This window comes from Acanthopagrus latus, chromosome 18 (genome assembly GCF_904848185.1).
Source record: "Acanthopagrus latus isolate v.2019 chromosome 18, fAcaLat1.1, whole genome shotgun sequence".
Classification (NCBI taxonomy): domain Eukaryota; kingdom Metazoa; phylum Chordata; class Actinopteri; order Spariformes; family Sparidae; genus Acanthopagrus; species Acanthopagrus latus.
This window is the reverse complement of record NC_051056.1, coordinates 12,280,201-12,297,533: the sequence shown is the minus strand read 5'-3', so window position 1 is coordinate 12,297,533 and position 17,333 is coordinate 12,280,201. Positions and strand designations below refer to the sequence as shown.

The 17,333-nt window shown below is 40.2% G+C and overlaps 2 protein-coding genes across 2 annotated transcripts; one reads left to right on the top strand and one right to left on the bottom strand.

Moving 5' to 3' along the window:
- Window positions 1–464: 464 nt before the first annotated feature.
- Window positions 465–3,451, bottom strand: dcps (decapping enzyme, scavenger). The gene is made up of 6 exons (XM_037077065.1): window positions 3,144–3,451; window positions 2,728–2,878; window positions 2,475–2,620; window positions 2,270–2,383; window positions 1,450–1,560; window positions 465–1,142 (listed from the first exon to the last, which is right to left on the bottom strand). Exons 1-6 carry the CDS (start codon window positions 3,348–3,350, stop codon window positions 876–878), a joined length of 996 nt encoding a protein of 331 aa, XP_036932960.1. The 5' UTR covers window positions 3,351–3,451; the 3' UTR covers window positions 465–875.
- Window positions 3,452–4,263: 812 nt separating this feature from the next.
- On the top strand, window positions 4,264–17,333 carry ids (iduronate 2-sulfatase). The gene is made up of 13 exons (XM_037077064.1): window positions 4,264–4,503; window positions 5,034–5,170; window positions 5,276–5,453; window positions 5,705–5,793; window positions 6,782–6,982; window positions 10,763–10,933; window positions 11,031–11,157; window positions 11,696–11,869; window positions 12,265–12,371; window positions 14,215–14,331; window positions 14,701–14,811; window positions 15,011–15,136; window positions 15,217–17,333. The coding sequence occupies exons 1-13, from the start codon at window positions 4,428–4,430 to the stop codon at window positions 15,295–15,297; spliced, it is 1,695 nt and encodes a 564-aa protein (XP_036932959.1). The 5' UTR covers window positions 4,264–4,427; the 3' UTR covers window positions 15,298–17,333.

Genomic DNA, 17,333 nt, shown 5'->3' with positions numbered 1-17,333 from the left:
TATTAACATGTTTTGCCTTCAAGAAAAGTTCATCCTAAAATAAAAACTCTGTCATATATCTTCTCAGAGTCAGGCTGATGGAAAAACGGGTGAAGTTTCTTAGTCCACAAAACATTTCTGGAGCTTCACAGGAAAGCAGCATCACAGCATTCTACTGACCAATTGAAGTGGATGGGGACTTCTTTGAAAATGTAAATAACAACCAGAGAAGTGACATGAAATTACTCTATACAGCTTGTCCAAATCTCCAGAAGCCAAGCGATCCTGAAGAAAACAAGATTTAAACTTCTTTTTTGAGCCAAATATTTTTGCTAGAGCTTGAATGTTCTTTTTTGGATGAACTTATTCTTTTAGTAATTAAAGCTATCTACCACTTAACTTCATCACCATTAGATTGGATGTAAAACTGGCATATCAGAGCAAAAGTGCTGCCAAGGCGACACATTCCACAAAACACAAACAGACTAAGTAAAAAAAAAGTCTTTAATTCAGTCTGTGACTGTAACATTCTGCAAACACATAAAACAAACAAAAAAAACACCTGAACAGAATGAGCACTGGTGATCCACTGGCTTAAAACATCTCCATGAGTCAGACTCATCATGAAGAAATTATATATTCAAATAGGTATAAAATGTGCAGAAAATGGTGATATTCATCAGTCGAAGTGTGAAATATTCCTGTACTTTTTTCTGGAACATTACAAAATATCACTTTCACAAGGATGATACTTGAAGCTAAACTACCAAACTGTACACCTACAGTAATGAACTGGCTCTCACTGTAAACAGAGGAAACAGTCATCTATCAACACAAACGGATTAAAAAATGATTGGATTTATTCTGACACATTTATAGTAGCTGCATGAGGCCCATTACAGCCTCCCTGCCTCCTTGAACTTGCTGAGCAGTCCATCATCTGCCCTCAGGGGGAAGTACAGGGTCCTGGTTTTGTAGTACTGGGAGTCAGACTGGATATTCTGGATGACGTCAGCGAGGAGGTGTGCCCGCTCCACACCGCAGCCCGGCGCGTCGTAGCCCAGCTTGGTGAAATGGATGTGGAGATGGTAGTAGGACGGCTGGTAGTGCAGGTAGACTCTCAGCTTGCTGGCTGGAAGGTTGTAGCGCTGCAGGATGGCCTCCTGAGAGACAATGACACAGGGGTTGTCATTCTGCCTATACGTTTGACATAACCAGTTAAATGTAATTATTGTGTGTGTGTATATATATGTGTATATATATATATATATATATATATATATATATATATATATATATATACACACACACACACACACACATATATATATATATTAACATCATGTCGCTTGTATGCTGTTAAGTTAATGTTTTGAAATGTAACAGTTGTTGTGGTTGCTGATGCTGTACATGTTGCACTGTCCTCTTCAGATGAACAAATAAACAAACAAATCAATAAATAGTCCTGACCTTTCCTTTCTGGAAGATGTTCTGTAGCAGTGGTAGATGCTCTGAGGTCAGGTCTCTGAGACTCTTGATGTCTCTCGGATGGACGATTGCGATCAGGTATAAATCATCAACCTGATAGAAGGAGACAGATATTGAGAGACTGTGTTGTCATCAATGTTTTGGACAAGAGCTGTCAGGACATCAAACACTATACTCCTACTGTGCTGAGATTTCGCCACATGGACAGGTGGTGCAGGTTTCATTTCCAGCATTCTGGTGAATTGTTATCCACCAAGTTATAGTGAAATGTCTTTATTCATGTAAAGTAAAACACTAAATTCAGGTGCCAGGTGACAAATCAAAAGATAATGTACTATATAATGCTCTCAGGCAAGCAATTTGTCAAAATAAAAGTCTTCTTCCATGTTTTAATAGATGCACATTTTAAATACTTAGGGGGATATGTCCCCTCCGTCCTTCCAGAAATCTATGTCTTCCAAGTTCTGTGACAGAAAAATAAGACAGTCACACATGGCTGCAGCACTTAACAGGTATCTGCAGTTACCGTCAAAATAAGCTGTCTCTTAATGGCACAAGGAAAACGTTAAACATTAAACATACAGAATTATCTGAAAATGACATCAGTTGGAGTGGGGTTATATTCTTTAGCTAATTACATGTTGATTGTCCTCTCCTCATTATGCATGTGCAGAGCTTGTCAGTGGTCCTTAAAAATTTCTTCTCAAACAAAAAGATTGTAGTCCCGAGAGTATACATGTCTGAAATCACTAATGTACATTATATTCCATGTCTTTACACATCATTGTCCGTGGTCTCTCACCTGTTTCTGGTCCCATTTGAAATCTGGGAGGAGGACAAAGCCAACCTTTGGGTCAGGATCTTCATAAACAATCCTGTCAGCCTCTGCCTTCTTCTCCAGGATGTTAAAGACCCACTTGGGGGGGAGTGAAATTGAAATAAAGTTGATAAGTTGACAAACATTCAGAAGGATACATTAGGATGCCAATGAATAAGTAAACATAGACCTGCATGCTGAAACTCTGCTTCTGAATGTAGGGCAGAGTGATGGATCGATAGTCCTCGCCCGTCTCCTCCACCAGGGAGCTCTCCTGACGCTGGTATTTCTTCACATGCTTCTCTGTGGCTGGACACACCACTGTCGTCTTGATCTCTGAAAAAAACAGAATGGTACGTGACCTCTAGTTTCCTCTAGCTGGCTAATGCTGCCCCTAACTCTTCACAATATCTTTAATCAGTTTATTCTTTAGTTTTTTTAACCATTGAGATGAGAGGGAGCCTGTAACCGGTATGTGCTGTAGATGTCGTTCTTTAACTCCAGCTTCAGCGTGGAGCCACTGAGCAGCTCGGCCAGGGTGTCCTCTCTGATGGGAGTCTTCTCTAGGATAATCACGGCCTCTTGATCAGCGAGCTGGTGATGACACGTTCAACAACAGTTCAACAACAGTTCAACATGTGTACTTCCACAGCACTATAATGCATACTCTTATTTTGAAACATCAAACCGGAAGCCACTGTTACATCTTTCCTTGACAAACCCCCCTCACACCACTTTGAATAAATACAACAATGAAAACATTTCACTCTACAAATAATTTCTGTCAGCCCCACACGCATTAGCTACAGTTGGCAAATACCGTCTAACAGCTGGTTAGCTAACTTTGCAACAGTCTTACTTTTCCATGGACGAAGATATTTTTCTCCCGGGCGGAATCACTCAACACTTTGGACACGCTGAAGCCAGACAGAATATTTTTAGGTTCAGAGTCCTTCGCACCTACTCCTCGACCATTTTCATTGTCAAACTTAGGCCTTTTGACTTTCAGAGATAAATCATCGGGCTCATCGCTGTCGGTTTCACGTTTAGCCGCGGAGTCTGCCATGTTTCCTGTGTGCGGCTGTGGTGGCCGAAGATCGTCTATGTAGAAGAAGATGTTTCACTCAGCAGCAGCCCCAGAAGATCTAACGACGCGCCTGTTGTTACCTGTTTTTGACAGATTATCAAAACATTTGAAAACAATAAAAACTACGAGTAAAATCAAATTGAATGTAAACAGCAACATAGGACAAGATAAAGCAACACAATGTAGCCATTAGATAATAATAATAGTAAAAAACGTCAAGTAATGTAGAGGAATGAAATAAAGTGGAATCAAAACAGCGAGATAAGACAAAACGCTTGGATTATAAACAGTTCAGGAGAAAGCTATAGCAAAAACACACCAATTTAAAATAGAGTGAGACATCGCCTCAGCTATCATCTCCCGGATACAGCAGAGTCAAGTTAGACTACATATATCACACAGCATCCGCTATCATATCAGTATAGCTAGCTGCATAGTCTCTGCTATCACCCATGTGGTTTATTTACTCCACAAGAGCAAGAGCAGAAATAATTTCACATGTAAGCATCTACAGTGTGAGGTGCTTTTGTCCAGCTTATCGTACGTTGTTGCTTTGGCGTATTGTTTAAATTAAGCTAGGCTACACGTAAGCTACAAACTAAATTGACAACAATAGATAAAGCATAGATACATGTAGATGCAGTTGTCTTTTGTCTCTTTTTCTCATATCATTAACGTGAATATGTTCTGGTCAGTGTTTTAAGATACACTTAAAGCGCACCTGCTTAGAGTTTGAACATCCACTTAAACTAGTCGTACTGTATTAGTTGTGCATAAGTTGTCATCTCCGTAGCGGTATTAAAATGATTGACACATCATTAAACTAATGTGATTAGCGTTTCGGGGCGGGGCGACTGCTGAGTGGACCAATGAGAACACTCCGTTCGGGCGATGGGATAATCAGGAAGTTAATTTAAAGACGACAGTGACACGCTCGTTTGTTTTGATACCAGACTGTGGGGAGAGAGCAGAAAGTGTAGACGAGATGCGAGATTAACTTCTAATAAAACTTCCCCTCAAGGACAGCGCGTTGTTAATCTTCACCGCCAAAGGAAAATGTACAGTTCTGTCCGAGTGTGGCTTCTCCTCCTGGTCCTTCACACACTTGCTCTCGCCGTTGTAGCAAGACGAGGTAGAGTTGGCACATTTTGAATAGCTAGCTAGCAAAACTGGGCAGAGTGTCATAATATGTGAAGTCTACACGGGAAGTTTGATTAATAGGCTAGTTGTCCTTTTATTTTCTTGACTTGTAAATGTATTTATTTGCTTGTCTGAGCAGTAAATCTCAACAACTAGCTCACATTAGTGTTTATTGAGTCTTTATTCAATTATCAGTATGTGTATTCAGTGGCTGTAGCCAGAGAGAGCTAAGTTTAAGATAACTCACTCACTCACTCGTTCTTTGTAAGTTTTTGGGTATTTCCAACTTTTGTCTGTGGTGTTTGTCATACTTTGTCTAACTTTAAATGAGTACACATCTGTTTCTGTATTTATTTTTTTTTCTTTTTAAGTTGGATGATTTTGCCTTCACCTGCAATTGAACATTTTTAGCAGTAATCTGGAAACTTTTCTTCTACTGTGTCCTTCAAAGGTTCACGTAAAAAAGCTATAAATATATGGACATTTTTATTTTACTTATCTGTGGTTGTGTTTTGTTTTCAGAGAGGAGAAATGTGCTGTTCATCATAGCGGATGATTTGCGGACATCACTGGGCTGCTACGGGGACACTGTGGCAAAATCCCCTAACATCGACCAGCTGGCATCCAAAAGCCAAGTTTTTCTCAACGCATATGCACAGGTGTGTTGGTGTTGTATGGGTGTATCCTCAAATCCGATGCAAGACTAATTGTGTCATATTGTGTCTTCAGAATGTTTGAAAGTGCTTTTTTTTCTCCTCTTCCAGCAAGCTGTGTGTGCTCCCAGTCGTACGTCCTTGTTGACCAGTCGCAGACCGGACACAACCAGGCTCTACGACTTCAACTCCTACTGGAGGGTCCATTCTGGAAACTACACCACCATGCCGCAGTACTTTAAATCTAAGGGATACTTCACCATGTCTGTGGGGAAGGTATTCCATCCAGGTAAGGTTATTATATGCATTTTTGATAAAAGGCAAGGTGGACACAGCAGCACATTTGGGAAGGGGAAGGGAAGTGGATCCCTGCTCAGTATATACTTTCGTAACTGCAGAGAGAACCACAGATTTACTGCTGAGCTGCATTCTCAAAAAGAACCCACGCTGCAAGAATCTGTTGTTATGGAGAGAAAGTCTTGACATTTTTGTCTATCCAATTGTATAGTGCTAACAATGGTTGTGTTGTATTTTCTTAAGGTATTGCCTCTAACCACACTGATGACTACCCTTACAGCTGGTCCATCCCTGCCTACCACCCAGCTTCGTTTAGATTTGAGAAAAAAAAGGTATGAATAGGAAAGAATATTTTTACATACAATGTTAAGTCAGTACTGTGTCACTTTAGCTGCATAAAAATGTAGCTTGAAGGGATCCCACGCTTCTCCTCACCCCTACAACTCTGCCTTTCAGATTATTGGTGTAACTGGTAGATTTTTTTTAGAATCAACATTTGCATTTGAAAGCATGATATAGAATAACGATTTTCTTCTCATTAAGGCCAGGATTTTAGGTCATGCCACTTGACCTTGTTTCTATGAACATCTCCCACTTATTTGGTAGACATGATCCAGCGTAGTGGATCTGAAAATCTTAGGGAGAACATTAAAATTCCCCTCAGAAAGAGGCCCAGAACCTTCTTTCTCTGAGTGATAGCTATTGCACTATATTGCTTTAAGTTGTCACTGTATGTCTGGGTCTGATTTTTAGTGTGAAGGAAATTTAGGAAATGGTCCTTACAAAGGAGGAAATCACTGCTCAGTTTCATTAAGGGGGTTAAATGCAGATCTTAAACTGATACTTCTGCCTGACTGTATCTGGGTCAGTGTTGACATCTTTAAGATAAACAGGTGCAGCTGCAGCTCCATCATTAGAATAAGTGGTGGCTGCAGCTTCGTCTACCGACCCAGCGCCAGCTGAAGGTCCGTCAGTGGAGCCAGAGGCAGCTGAAGCTCTGTCGTCACTGGCACTTTCGTGGGGGAGAGGATGTTGTATGCTATACAGATTATAAAGCTTCTTGAGGCAAATTTGTGAAATTGGGCTACATGAATAAACTTTGACTTGACAATTGGTAAAACAAGCTGTGTCTGATTAGAACTGGAAGTAGCAGCAGTTCCTGACTCCTCATTTCTGGGAGTAGATGTCTGTCTCTGACTCCATCATATAAGTCAGTGGCCACTCCAAGTCTGTAATTACCTGATGCCCTAATTTCTAAATCCTAGCAGTGACTGTTCATAGTGTGACTTTCGATTGTTTGGATTATAACTTTGTTCCCAGATGTGTAAAGGAGAGGATGGTGAACTCCATGCCAACTTGCTGTGTGCAGTGAACGTGACGGAGCAGCCGGGGAGAACCCTCCCTGACCTGGAGAGCACAGATGAGGCAGTCAGTTTACTGAAGAGTCGGGTCGGCAATGACACTCCTTTTTTCTTGGCTGTGGGCTTTCACAAACCACACATACCCTTCAGGATACCACAGGTACATGACTTCTATCAACACCTGTACAACCTCTGTACACTACCTGTAACGTAACATGCGCATTGGTTAGATAATAGTAAGTGATGCAGAAATTTCTTAAAAACCAGCATTGATACTGGCTGCAGGTGGCTATCTCAGGCTTCAGCCCAGTCACAGAGGTGATGGTGGCTTGTTTCAAGGAGCTCAGGAGGTTTTGACTTTACTGTATTTAAGTGCTGCTCTTGGTCAAAGAGCTGTTTGACAGATGAGTAGTTGACTAAGGTTGTTATCACACTTGAAAGTCCCGAACCATGTCTGAACCAAGTTTCATGTTTTTGTTACATTGTGTAGATCTGGTTAGTTTTGGTTTTGCATTGCTATCATGTCAGCTGTTGGAACAGCCCAGACGTAGTTGTTGACATGGTGGAAGTAATGGACAAAATGTATAAGAAGGGTAGGTGGAAAATCATAGTGTATCTGTGTGTTTTGCATTTTAATGCTGTTAAAATTAACACTGTATGGCTATTCGAAACAATATGTCCTTGGTTTGTTTTTATGGCTGGAATTCTGTCATACTAAAGGCCAAATCGAACGTATGTCAGAGCAAAATCATAATTTCCTATATTTGGTCAAGAAGTCCGACCCTTACAAAATGTTTTCACTCTTTTCATGCTGAGATATTAATCAAATTAAATTGAGTCATCCTTAAATGGACTAGATGTACAACAGTCTTATTGATTTCGTTTAGTGGCTAGGAAAAAAGCTAACGTGGTTATAACATATTAGAACAAGTGAATTTGTGAACTTTGGGCCTTATGCAAGAAGCGATATACAAAAAAATTTCTTCTTGTTTGTGTGTAGCCATTATTTTGGCCAGAGAGGTAAGCTTTTAAAACTACCGGCATGCGCGCACCCGCCTGTGGCACAATGCACTGGAGTGCTGAAGGCCAAGTGGATGTGCCTTGATACTGTGTTTTTGGCGTTCCTGTAATTCCAGAGCTGACACTATTTTATTTGATTTCACAACACTTCAGTTTCACTGCTTCTGACATTATTCTACTCATCGCTACCCTTTTTTAATGGCATCTCTCCAATTACTGTGTCAGTGTTGGCTTTTTGCACATGGCTCAACAACTGCCCTTATATGGTGTTTTTTAGGCATCATATATGCTAATTACAATCAGCTACCTGCTTCTTATTTACGATCAAGTTGGATTCATCATTCAGCACACCTGGGTTAGAGCAGATTTAGAACTTTTGGTGCATCTGCAGTTGAGTTCTTATTTTAATAATGAATATTAGAAATGTAATAGAAAGTTGATGAATGCAGCCCAATGTTTATGGAACAGCTGGTAAAATAGTTGATATCTGTATCGGCCAACTGTATCTGAGCTTCAGTTTAGTATCACAGTGGTCAATGGTGTTATTTGTTCATTGACACAGCTCTTTACAGTGGCAGTGTAAAAGAGCAATGCATGGCTAATCAGTCTCCTGTCAGATGATCACATGCTGTAGGTCAGACATATGTTTCTCTGTTAATTTGCAGACGAAAGCAAAAAGCTACTTTTTTTAGGCGGGTGCCAGTTTAGGATGGGATGATTCTCCAAATCCCTGATTTGTTGATTTTTAGTGTTAACATTTTCTTTCAACACTAATGGGTCTGTTGTTGTGGGCTATTAAGTCTGATGTGTAAACATTAGCAGATCATTGGTTTTATGCACTGACAGCCGTCCTTTACTTCAAATTCTTCTTTAAAAAGATGTGGGTATTTTGCAACGATTTGATTTTATCCTGGTGGCCTCTTGCATGTTAGGGTTAGGAATATTATTTACCAAAAATAAAGACTCCAGAGTTGAACTAAAGTGTCACCCAGAGTGTAGAAGTTATTAATTTCACAAAATCACCAATCTAATGCCCAATATTCTCTCTTTCTTGAATGTACACTGTATGTAACATAACACACAAGTATTTTTACTAATGATTGCTCAAAGTTTTGTTGTTTTTATTTATCCACTATATCTTTAGTGGCACATTTTAAACATGTCACTGTCTGGCTGTAATTGACAGTGTTTTTAGTTGACCTACAGCATACCCGTGCAAGGTGTTTTTGTTACTCATCTCATGTCACTGGTGGAGATGTGAAAGTCATTGTCCGATGGCAAAAGGCAGCTTTGTATGACTGTGTTGCAGTGTATTCTTGGAAAGGAACATGATTGTCGGGAGAAAATAACAGACTGAGGGTGAATCATAGTGTTAACATGGAAGGGATGTCGTGCGAGCAGCAGAACATAAGAGGAGGAAGTGAAGAAGAAGTGGCATAAAGCCTGGTCGACAAAGGGAACAAAGTCTTCTGGGCCAGTAGACAATGAAAGCACTGAGGGTTTTGTGTGTGTGTGTGCGCATGTGTGTGGAAACATACTGGATGTGAAGTGAATTTAAAGGGAACTGATCTAGATCTATGAAAGTCCGTATTCAGCATGAAGGAGGAAGAGAGCTTGATGAAGTGGAAGTTGAATGAGAGTAGAGTCAGATGGATCAGAGATAAAGATGGATCAGAGATAAAGATGTTTGTAAGAGTCCAGAGATGAAATGAGGGAAAAGGTCAAGCCAACTATCCCAGTCAGCATGTGATGTGTTCACTACATGTGACTCATCTCGCATCGTCTGGACACGTTCAGCTCAGCCAGATTAAAAAGAAAATATTGCAGTTTCAGGCGATGATGAAAGTCTGTGAAGCTGAAGATGTCTGAAAACATCTTATTCAAAATATCTTTTAAATAACATAATATGCACGTAATGGGGCAGGTTCATATTCTGATGACTAAACTTCAGAAACCATCATCTTCTAATAACCAGAAAATATCAGGGAATTCTTTAAACACTGTCTTTTTCCCTCCAAACCTTCATCTTGCTTTCTCTATATTTTCAGTTGTGTACATAAATTATCCTTACTGATAAGTTACATATTTTATAAGTTACATTTTATTAAATTAATACCTTATGTAATTATAATTAAATGCTAAGGTTTACACAGAAACGCTGCAAAGACTACCGTCATTTTAATGTAATCACTGTGATTCAGGATCAAAGAGTGCAAGCAAGACCTTTTTTAGAAAATAAGGTTGTAAAATCAAGAGGAAACAGAGAAACCATTTCATGTAGATGCTTTTTAAAGATGTGGTTGGCCTCTGGAAAATAGCAGGAGGCTTTTCCAAAGTTAGAGTAACAACACTAAGCGCTCCGTCACTTTGCGTTTTCAGCTTTAAACTTTGAGCAGCCAGAAGTCCCTGCTCTGATGATCTGATACTCTTCTAGACGTCAGATGGCTCTGACTATGTAATGATTATATCAGTCATAAAGTGACAGGGAGCCAATAAATAAAATCTAAAGTGGGGAAATGTCTGATATTGAATCAATGTTTGTTAAAACCCTTACTGCAGAGTGTTTGGCTGGTTACTGTATTCAAGTTGGAGCAGATCTGCTGAGGCGGACCAACAAAGGTTACACAGATTGAGGTGTTGTAATAAAAATATGGACTTCTGTATGAGTCTGGTTTTAACGTTGTTGGTTGTTTTGGGAAAAATTGGACTGGGTGAGTGCTTTTAATTAACACTGATTTTAGCATTTTGGGCAGATAATTGTTAAATTTAAATAATTTGAAATAAATGATCACAATGTCTGAGCCAAAGAAATCATTTCTGTTCTGTCACAATGCAATTCCATCTTTTCAATCAAATTGTGTACACTGTGAGGCTGTTCTTACTGAACATAATTTTAAAACTTGTTGCATGTCTATCACAGGAGTACCTGAGCTTATATCCCATAGACCAGATGGCTCTGGCCCCTGACCCCGACGTCCCTAAACTCCTTCCACCTGTGGCCTACAACCCCTGGTCTGACGTGAGGAGGAGGGATGACGTCCAAAAACTTAATATTAGCTTCCCTTACGGACCCATCCCCAAAGACTTCCAGGTATGATCTGGCTGCTCTCAACACCTTTAAACTCATATGTTGAAATATGCACCTTCCTGAAATATACACCAACAGTGTTCTGTATCGTGTCTTCCAGCTGCGTATCCGTCAGCACTATTACGCTGCTGTGTCTTTTATGGATGCTCAAGTTGGGCGGCTGCTCAGTACTCTTGATCAGCTGGGACTGGCTGACAGCACTATGGTGGTATTTACCTCAGATCACGGTCAGTGGGAAGGATTGTGTATTAGCAAGAAATCAAATGTTGTGTATATAATAAGACCGTGTTTCTATCAAATATTTAATAAAAGAAATAACTCTCGTATCAGTTTCAAGACCTTGGTACACATCATTTAGGAAGTGTTTTGTTCAAGTCAACATTGCAGACGTTTGGCTGCTCGGCTGATCTGTCACCAGCAGATGGCAGTGTTGTTACAGAATATTGTGCTTTTGCCTCCCTCCATAGTTCTGCTGTATACTTTTTAAAAAAAAATGTGATTCAGAAACTCACTTTCTTTTAATGTCTTCTTCAGTGAAGAATGTTGGAGTGAATCCTTCCCATGACTGTATGATGCATTACCAGTAAAGCTCAATTTAAAGGCATAATTTTCAAATATATGATGACTGGGACAAGCATCATTTCTAAAATGTTATTTGGATGATACAGATTCATAGTTTTAGTTGTACTTATTTCTTGACATGCTTCTCGTGTCTCTTTGAACGACGATCTTTTCCATGATCTCCGTTTCTCCCTCTTTCTGCAGGATGGTCGTTAGGAGAACACGGTGAATGGGCTAAATATTCTAATTTTGATGTGGCAACACGCGTCCCACTCATCTTCTATGTTCCTGGCGTCACCCATTACCAGCAGAATTGGTTGGGAATGTCTGCATTTCCCTATATTGATGCTCTCACCCAATCGGAGCTCAGTTTTAAGAGTAAGGCCCTTCACTGATGACATATTGATGAACACGAGACATGTACCGTCCTTTTATCATTTAAAAGCGCCATGTGCGTCCAGTCACAAAGGGAACTCAGGTTTGATTTAACATTTTTGGCCTTAATTGCTCATATAGACCTTGTTGGAACATGTATCATACCAGCTTGACTTTAATGAAGTCTTTGATACACACAGAGATCCCAAAAGTATTTAGACAGGGATACACTTTGATATTTCTCCTCCATCGGTTTTTACATCAAGTGCAAATGGTGCAATGATGATGAAATTTAAGAGCAGGGCGTCTAGTAAATTTTTTTGTGGATATCTTGACTATTTTTTCTGTCAGCGGCTATGCAAGACTTCCTCTAATTGGCTGACCCCTCTCTCTTCCAGATGACAAAGTAATAAGAAACGTGGTGGAGCTGGTGGATGTTTTTCCGACCGTCTCCTACCTGGCTGGTGGCACCGCACCTGAACCTTGTCCTGACGTTTCTTTCCAGGTATAAATGGATGAAAAATGAAATGTATTGCTTGAGTCTGAAATGTTTCACTCATTTAAACTATAATTATACTAAAGACTAGAGATTCCTGTCTGAGCCAAGTTTGCTCATTTTGCTGCATTTTTTATTAGTAATGCTGGTGGCAACACTGTGGGGAAGGCGACGTCACTATCTGAAATATCTCAACAATAACAGCTATTGAATGGATTGTCATAAAGTTTAGTGCAAGTATTGGTGGTGCTTAGAGATGGAATCCTTATGAATACTGTGAACCTCTTTTTTTTCATCTATTACACTCTGCAGGTTTATGAGCAAATACCTGTAATGCTAATGACAATCCCATCAGCCGCGGCCGCGCTTTGTGTTTTGTGCCAAATGGTAACTTTAAGCATGCAAACACGCTAAAATTACATGGTGAATGTTGTCAACATTATAATTCAGCATGTTTAGCAATTTTATTGTGGGCATGTCGGCATGCTGGGCTTTTAGCTCGCCGCACCACAGGGCTGATGCTGCGATCATTACATATCTGTCAGACTGTAGTTGCATGTATGAGCAGCAGAGTGGGTCCAGCCTCCCACTTAAATCTCTGAGATGGAGATCTCAGGAATTTCTGACAGCTACAATATCTTCCAGTTGTACATGAGTGTCATGAAATCACTGCAATATGGCAGCGAAGCCACCATCAGTGGCGATGTTAATGCTGGCTTTTATTTAAAGGAATAAATTCAGCTGATTTCAACTGGGAAGGGAATTGCAAACACATAGCGATAACTGTGGAAAACACTTAGAATTAAAAAGACAAAACAAACGATAACATTGATGCTTTCGTTATTCCATAAAATGTTCTAAATCACTACCTAATCTCAACATTTTCTCCTAGAACTGATTTGTTACTTTAATCACTCAGTTTATTAAACAACAAAAGTGATACATTTTTTAAACCATATGGAAGTGTATATTTTCAATGTTAGATAAAAAGTCTCAAACCTATAATGTAAAGTGAAATATCACAAAGCACTTATTAAAGCATTTAAGCCCCTTGTGGACTCACTCAAACACTAGCTGACGTCAGCAAAGTCTGTGAGGGTTCAGGGTGTAAGGCCTCCGGGGGGAATTGGAATTGGGCCTCAGTCTTGATGCATTTAGTTAAAGTGGAAACAGGACAACTTCCCACAGACAACCAGATTGCTTTCAGTTGTCCTTCAGTACCGACAGCACAGGTAAAAAATCTGAGTTTAACCCACACATTCAGTCTTTAAAGGAGACATGAAAGCAGACAGAGGTGATGCCAGGCGGCCAGCCTGACTCGAAGGTCAGTCAGCCTTCATTATCCCAGGAGATTTTATGCCCAGTAGCAGAAGAAATAGCCCAGTCAAAGGTTTACAGGAAACCAATCCAAACACTCATTGTCTCATTGTTCTAGAACAATTACATTGTGCAATCAGTATTTACTTCATAATGGTTGGTTAAAGCAAAAACTTGTGTACAGACATTGAAGCCATTGTAGTAAATGAGTAACTATTGAAGCAAAGGTTGTTATTTAAAGCTTAGAAATAAGCAGCAGTCAAACTCGACATGAAATTAAGTGTCATTTTATTTCCTGTGCTTCACATTACATCCTTATTTTCTACAAAGTGCACCGCATGAACAGTCTGAGGACTGAGACCTTTCAGCTATCTTTGAACAGTTACTGCAAATGGCATTGTACTGACATTGCCAAACAAAGTAAATCCAGAAGTAAACTTTCCATTAACCGGCCCAAACATGCCTGATGTGAATATGATCTAACTGACTCCAACATCTATTTCCTTTACTGCTCGGCCTGTTTCCATGCTCTCAGGAGGAGCTGTGCACAGAAGGAAACAACTTGGCCCACACCTTCAGGCACCGAGAGAGAAGAGTGGATGAGGAGGCTGTATCTTTTAGCCAGTACCCTCGACCCGCTGATACACCACAGGTACCAGAGACGAGTTAATAACTGCACGCAGGCGTGTTATGTGGTTACTTTTAATGGGTTTTAAGGTGCATTTAAAATGTCAAAATGAGTGAAGGTCATGTGTGCCTGTTTGTACCAGAGCTGCCAGCTACAAGCACAAGATCTTAAAATTAACATATCCAGATGAGTGCTGCACCTGCTGTAGGTTAATCTCTGTCAGAACCGTTTGGCAGCCTGACTTTAGCTGGTCTGCTCATCTCACAGGATGAGTCGACCAGCTGTGGATTTGACAGCACTGCAGAAAGGTTTCTACAGTATAAAGATGCTTTTTTTTTTTTGTTTTGTTTTTTTTGTTTTTTTGTTTAAAACAATCCAATGTTCTTGTTTTAGGTGAACTCCGACCTCCCGGACCTTAAAGACATAAAGGTGATGGGATACTCACTACGCTCCTGGGACTACAGATACACTCTCTGGCTGGGATTCAACCCTAAAACATTTCAGGTTGGTGCATGACAATAACCTCTCCTTTATCTGTCTCTTTTCATTATTTCTCTCTGTGTGAATCTATCAAGATGGAGAGTTCTGCGCATGGGAGTGTGAGAGAGACATCATCCATCTTCTCCGGCGCAATATGGTGGAGACGTCTTCCGTGACAGTTACGGATTGTAATCATCCGTCATCCATCTGTCTGTCCATCTAGGTGAATGTGTCCGATGTCCACGCTGGAGAGCTGTACATGTTAGCAGGCGACCCCGGTCAGGACAACAACATCTACAGCGACTCTGACCACAGTGTGGTCATGACAAAGATGGCCAGCCTGCCTCGCGTGAGTTAATTTTTAGAATTCTATTCATTTTCTGCTAATTTACTTGTTTACTCCTTCTCTGACTTGCGGTTTCTGTCCAGACGGTGAGTCTGCAGATGAGAATGAGGCTTCAGCTTCTCTACCTCACAGCGGGGATGAAGACGGGTAGAAGGAAGGCGTGATGACGGAAATAAAACACAACAGATGGACGGTCAGGGACGAGTACAAAGGGAAGATGGATGGAAACTTCACTTAGAAAGGGAGAATTTTTCGAGTATTTCTTTTAATGAAATGCATACTTGATTCAGTATTATGTGGTGTAGCTATTAATCTTTCAGCCTCGGCTCTTCAGGCTAATGTTCCTTGTTAAGAAGTCATTGGCAGGCAGATCTTGTTTTGACATGAGTATTGAAAGTGAATACTCAAGACATTTTACCCTTCAAAGGAGTCAATGTTTCAGTTCAGCTTATTTTTGACAATGAGAAAAATCCATATATGGTTTGCCACGACGTCTTTGTAAACTTGGATCATTTACTTCTGAGAAGTTTCATTGTAATTTACTCCAAAGTGAGCAGCCAGTTACAAGTTGGCAATCGGTTGATGTGCTTTAATCTGGAGAGTTGGACGAGGAGATCAGTTACAGAAGACGATTGGGGCCACTGTAAAAACAGAGTACTGACTTTTCTTTTCTCAATTCTGACTTTTTTACTCAAACCTGACTTTTATCTCAGAACTAAAAACAGAGAAAACATTTATTTTATTTATTTATTTTTGTTACAATGGCCCCAGTCCCCTTCTGTAATATGTACAGCTCTCCTGTATGTTAAATATGACGGTGGCCTTGCTAGCTGCCTGCTAGCTAGCAGCCAATTATCTTTGCTAAGCATGAAGACTGGAAGCAGGGGAGCCTGCCTCTTCAAAGCTAATGTATTATGATGTCTTCATTTGTGCGCAAACAGAAATGTGACATGGGGAAGTTGGGTTTCCAAGAGCCCACTGCACATGGACGAAAAGTTCCAGTGCTTAATTATCCAAAATGACAGAACCTCTGCATTTGTGTACAAATAAAAAAAAAAAAAGCTGAAAAAAATTAGGAAGACAGGTTGCCATACATAAATGTAAATGTTTATCTAAGAAATCTTATCTTTTGCTTCCAGTTGTCATGCTAAGCTAATTGCCAGCTGGCTTGTATTTAACATGGTGGTATTTATCTGAAGATTCACACTGCAGATATCCGAGCAGCTGACCAAGACGACTTGACTTGGAAGCATCAGTCCCTGATTGGCCTGTTTGATTGGCTGCCTCCTTGAAAGTGTTATCACATTTTACAAGCTGCTACCTGCTAACAAGGCTTTTAATTTGTAGGAATATTGAGGAAACCTGAGGAATTAGCTCTTTTGATTAATGGCGACACCAGTTTCTCTTTTTGGAACAAGTGCTTCTGAGTGTACTAATGACCATCCAGTCTGCTTCAGGTGGAGTGTGTGTACTCTGAAGTACAACAGCTAAAAGGGACCGGCACAGTTTTGTACTGTAGTGTTAAACAATGTGACATTTCTATTTGCACTTGATGTCACTCGCAGCTATTTGCCTCCCTCCTTGTAAACAGTCAGTTCAGATCAATTTGTGGACCCAGAATGGAGCGAAGTGAAAGCCACCCATAATAATTCAATGCAAATGAAACTGAGTGCAGCCATGTTTTACTGCTGTTCCAATGCATGAACATTTTGTGCCATGGCAATTTAGAGGAAGGCAATTACAGCTTGAATTTCAGGTCCAACAATGACTGGAAGCCAGCGCAGCCGACAATAAAAGTTGACAGACCAAATCTCCCTGTGTTAATGGGATGCAGATGAATCATGTAATCAGTGCAGTTCCATCACAAGTCAGGACGTTGCTAAATTCCTAAGATGGAATTGAATTGGCACCCTTTTTATGTACTCCTGCCCATGGTGACCTCAATGCAACATCCGGAACAATGGATAGAACCAGTGATATAAACTATCCGTACCGAAAATGTAAAGATGTACTTAAGTTTGAGCTCAGTTGCGTCAGAGCAGCCACAACAAGCTCCAGCTCCAGCTTTCTGAAGGGAAATAAAAAATAAATGCTGCAGAAATAATTCAAATCTACAGCTTGGCAAGGACACACTCTTAATATATTTATGTCTCCGTCGATTGGTTTGCAAAGAGAAAAATAAAGTATTTTTGCAGCAAAA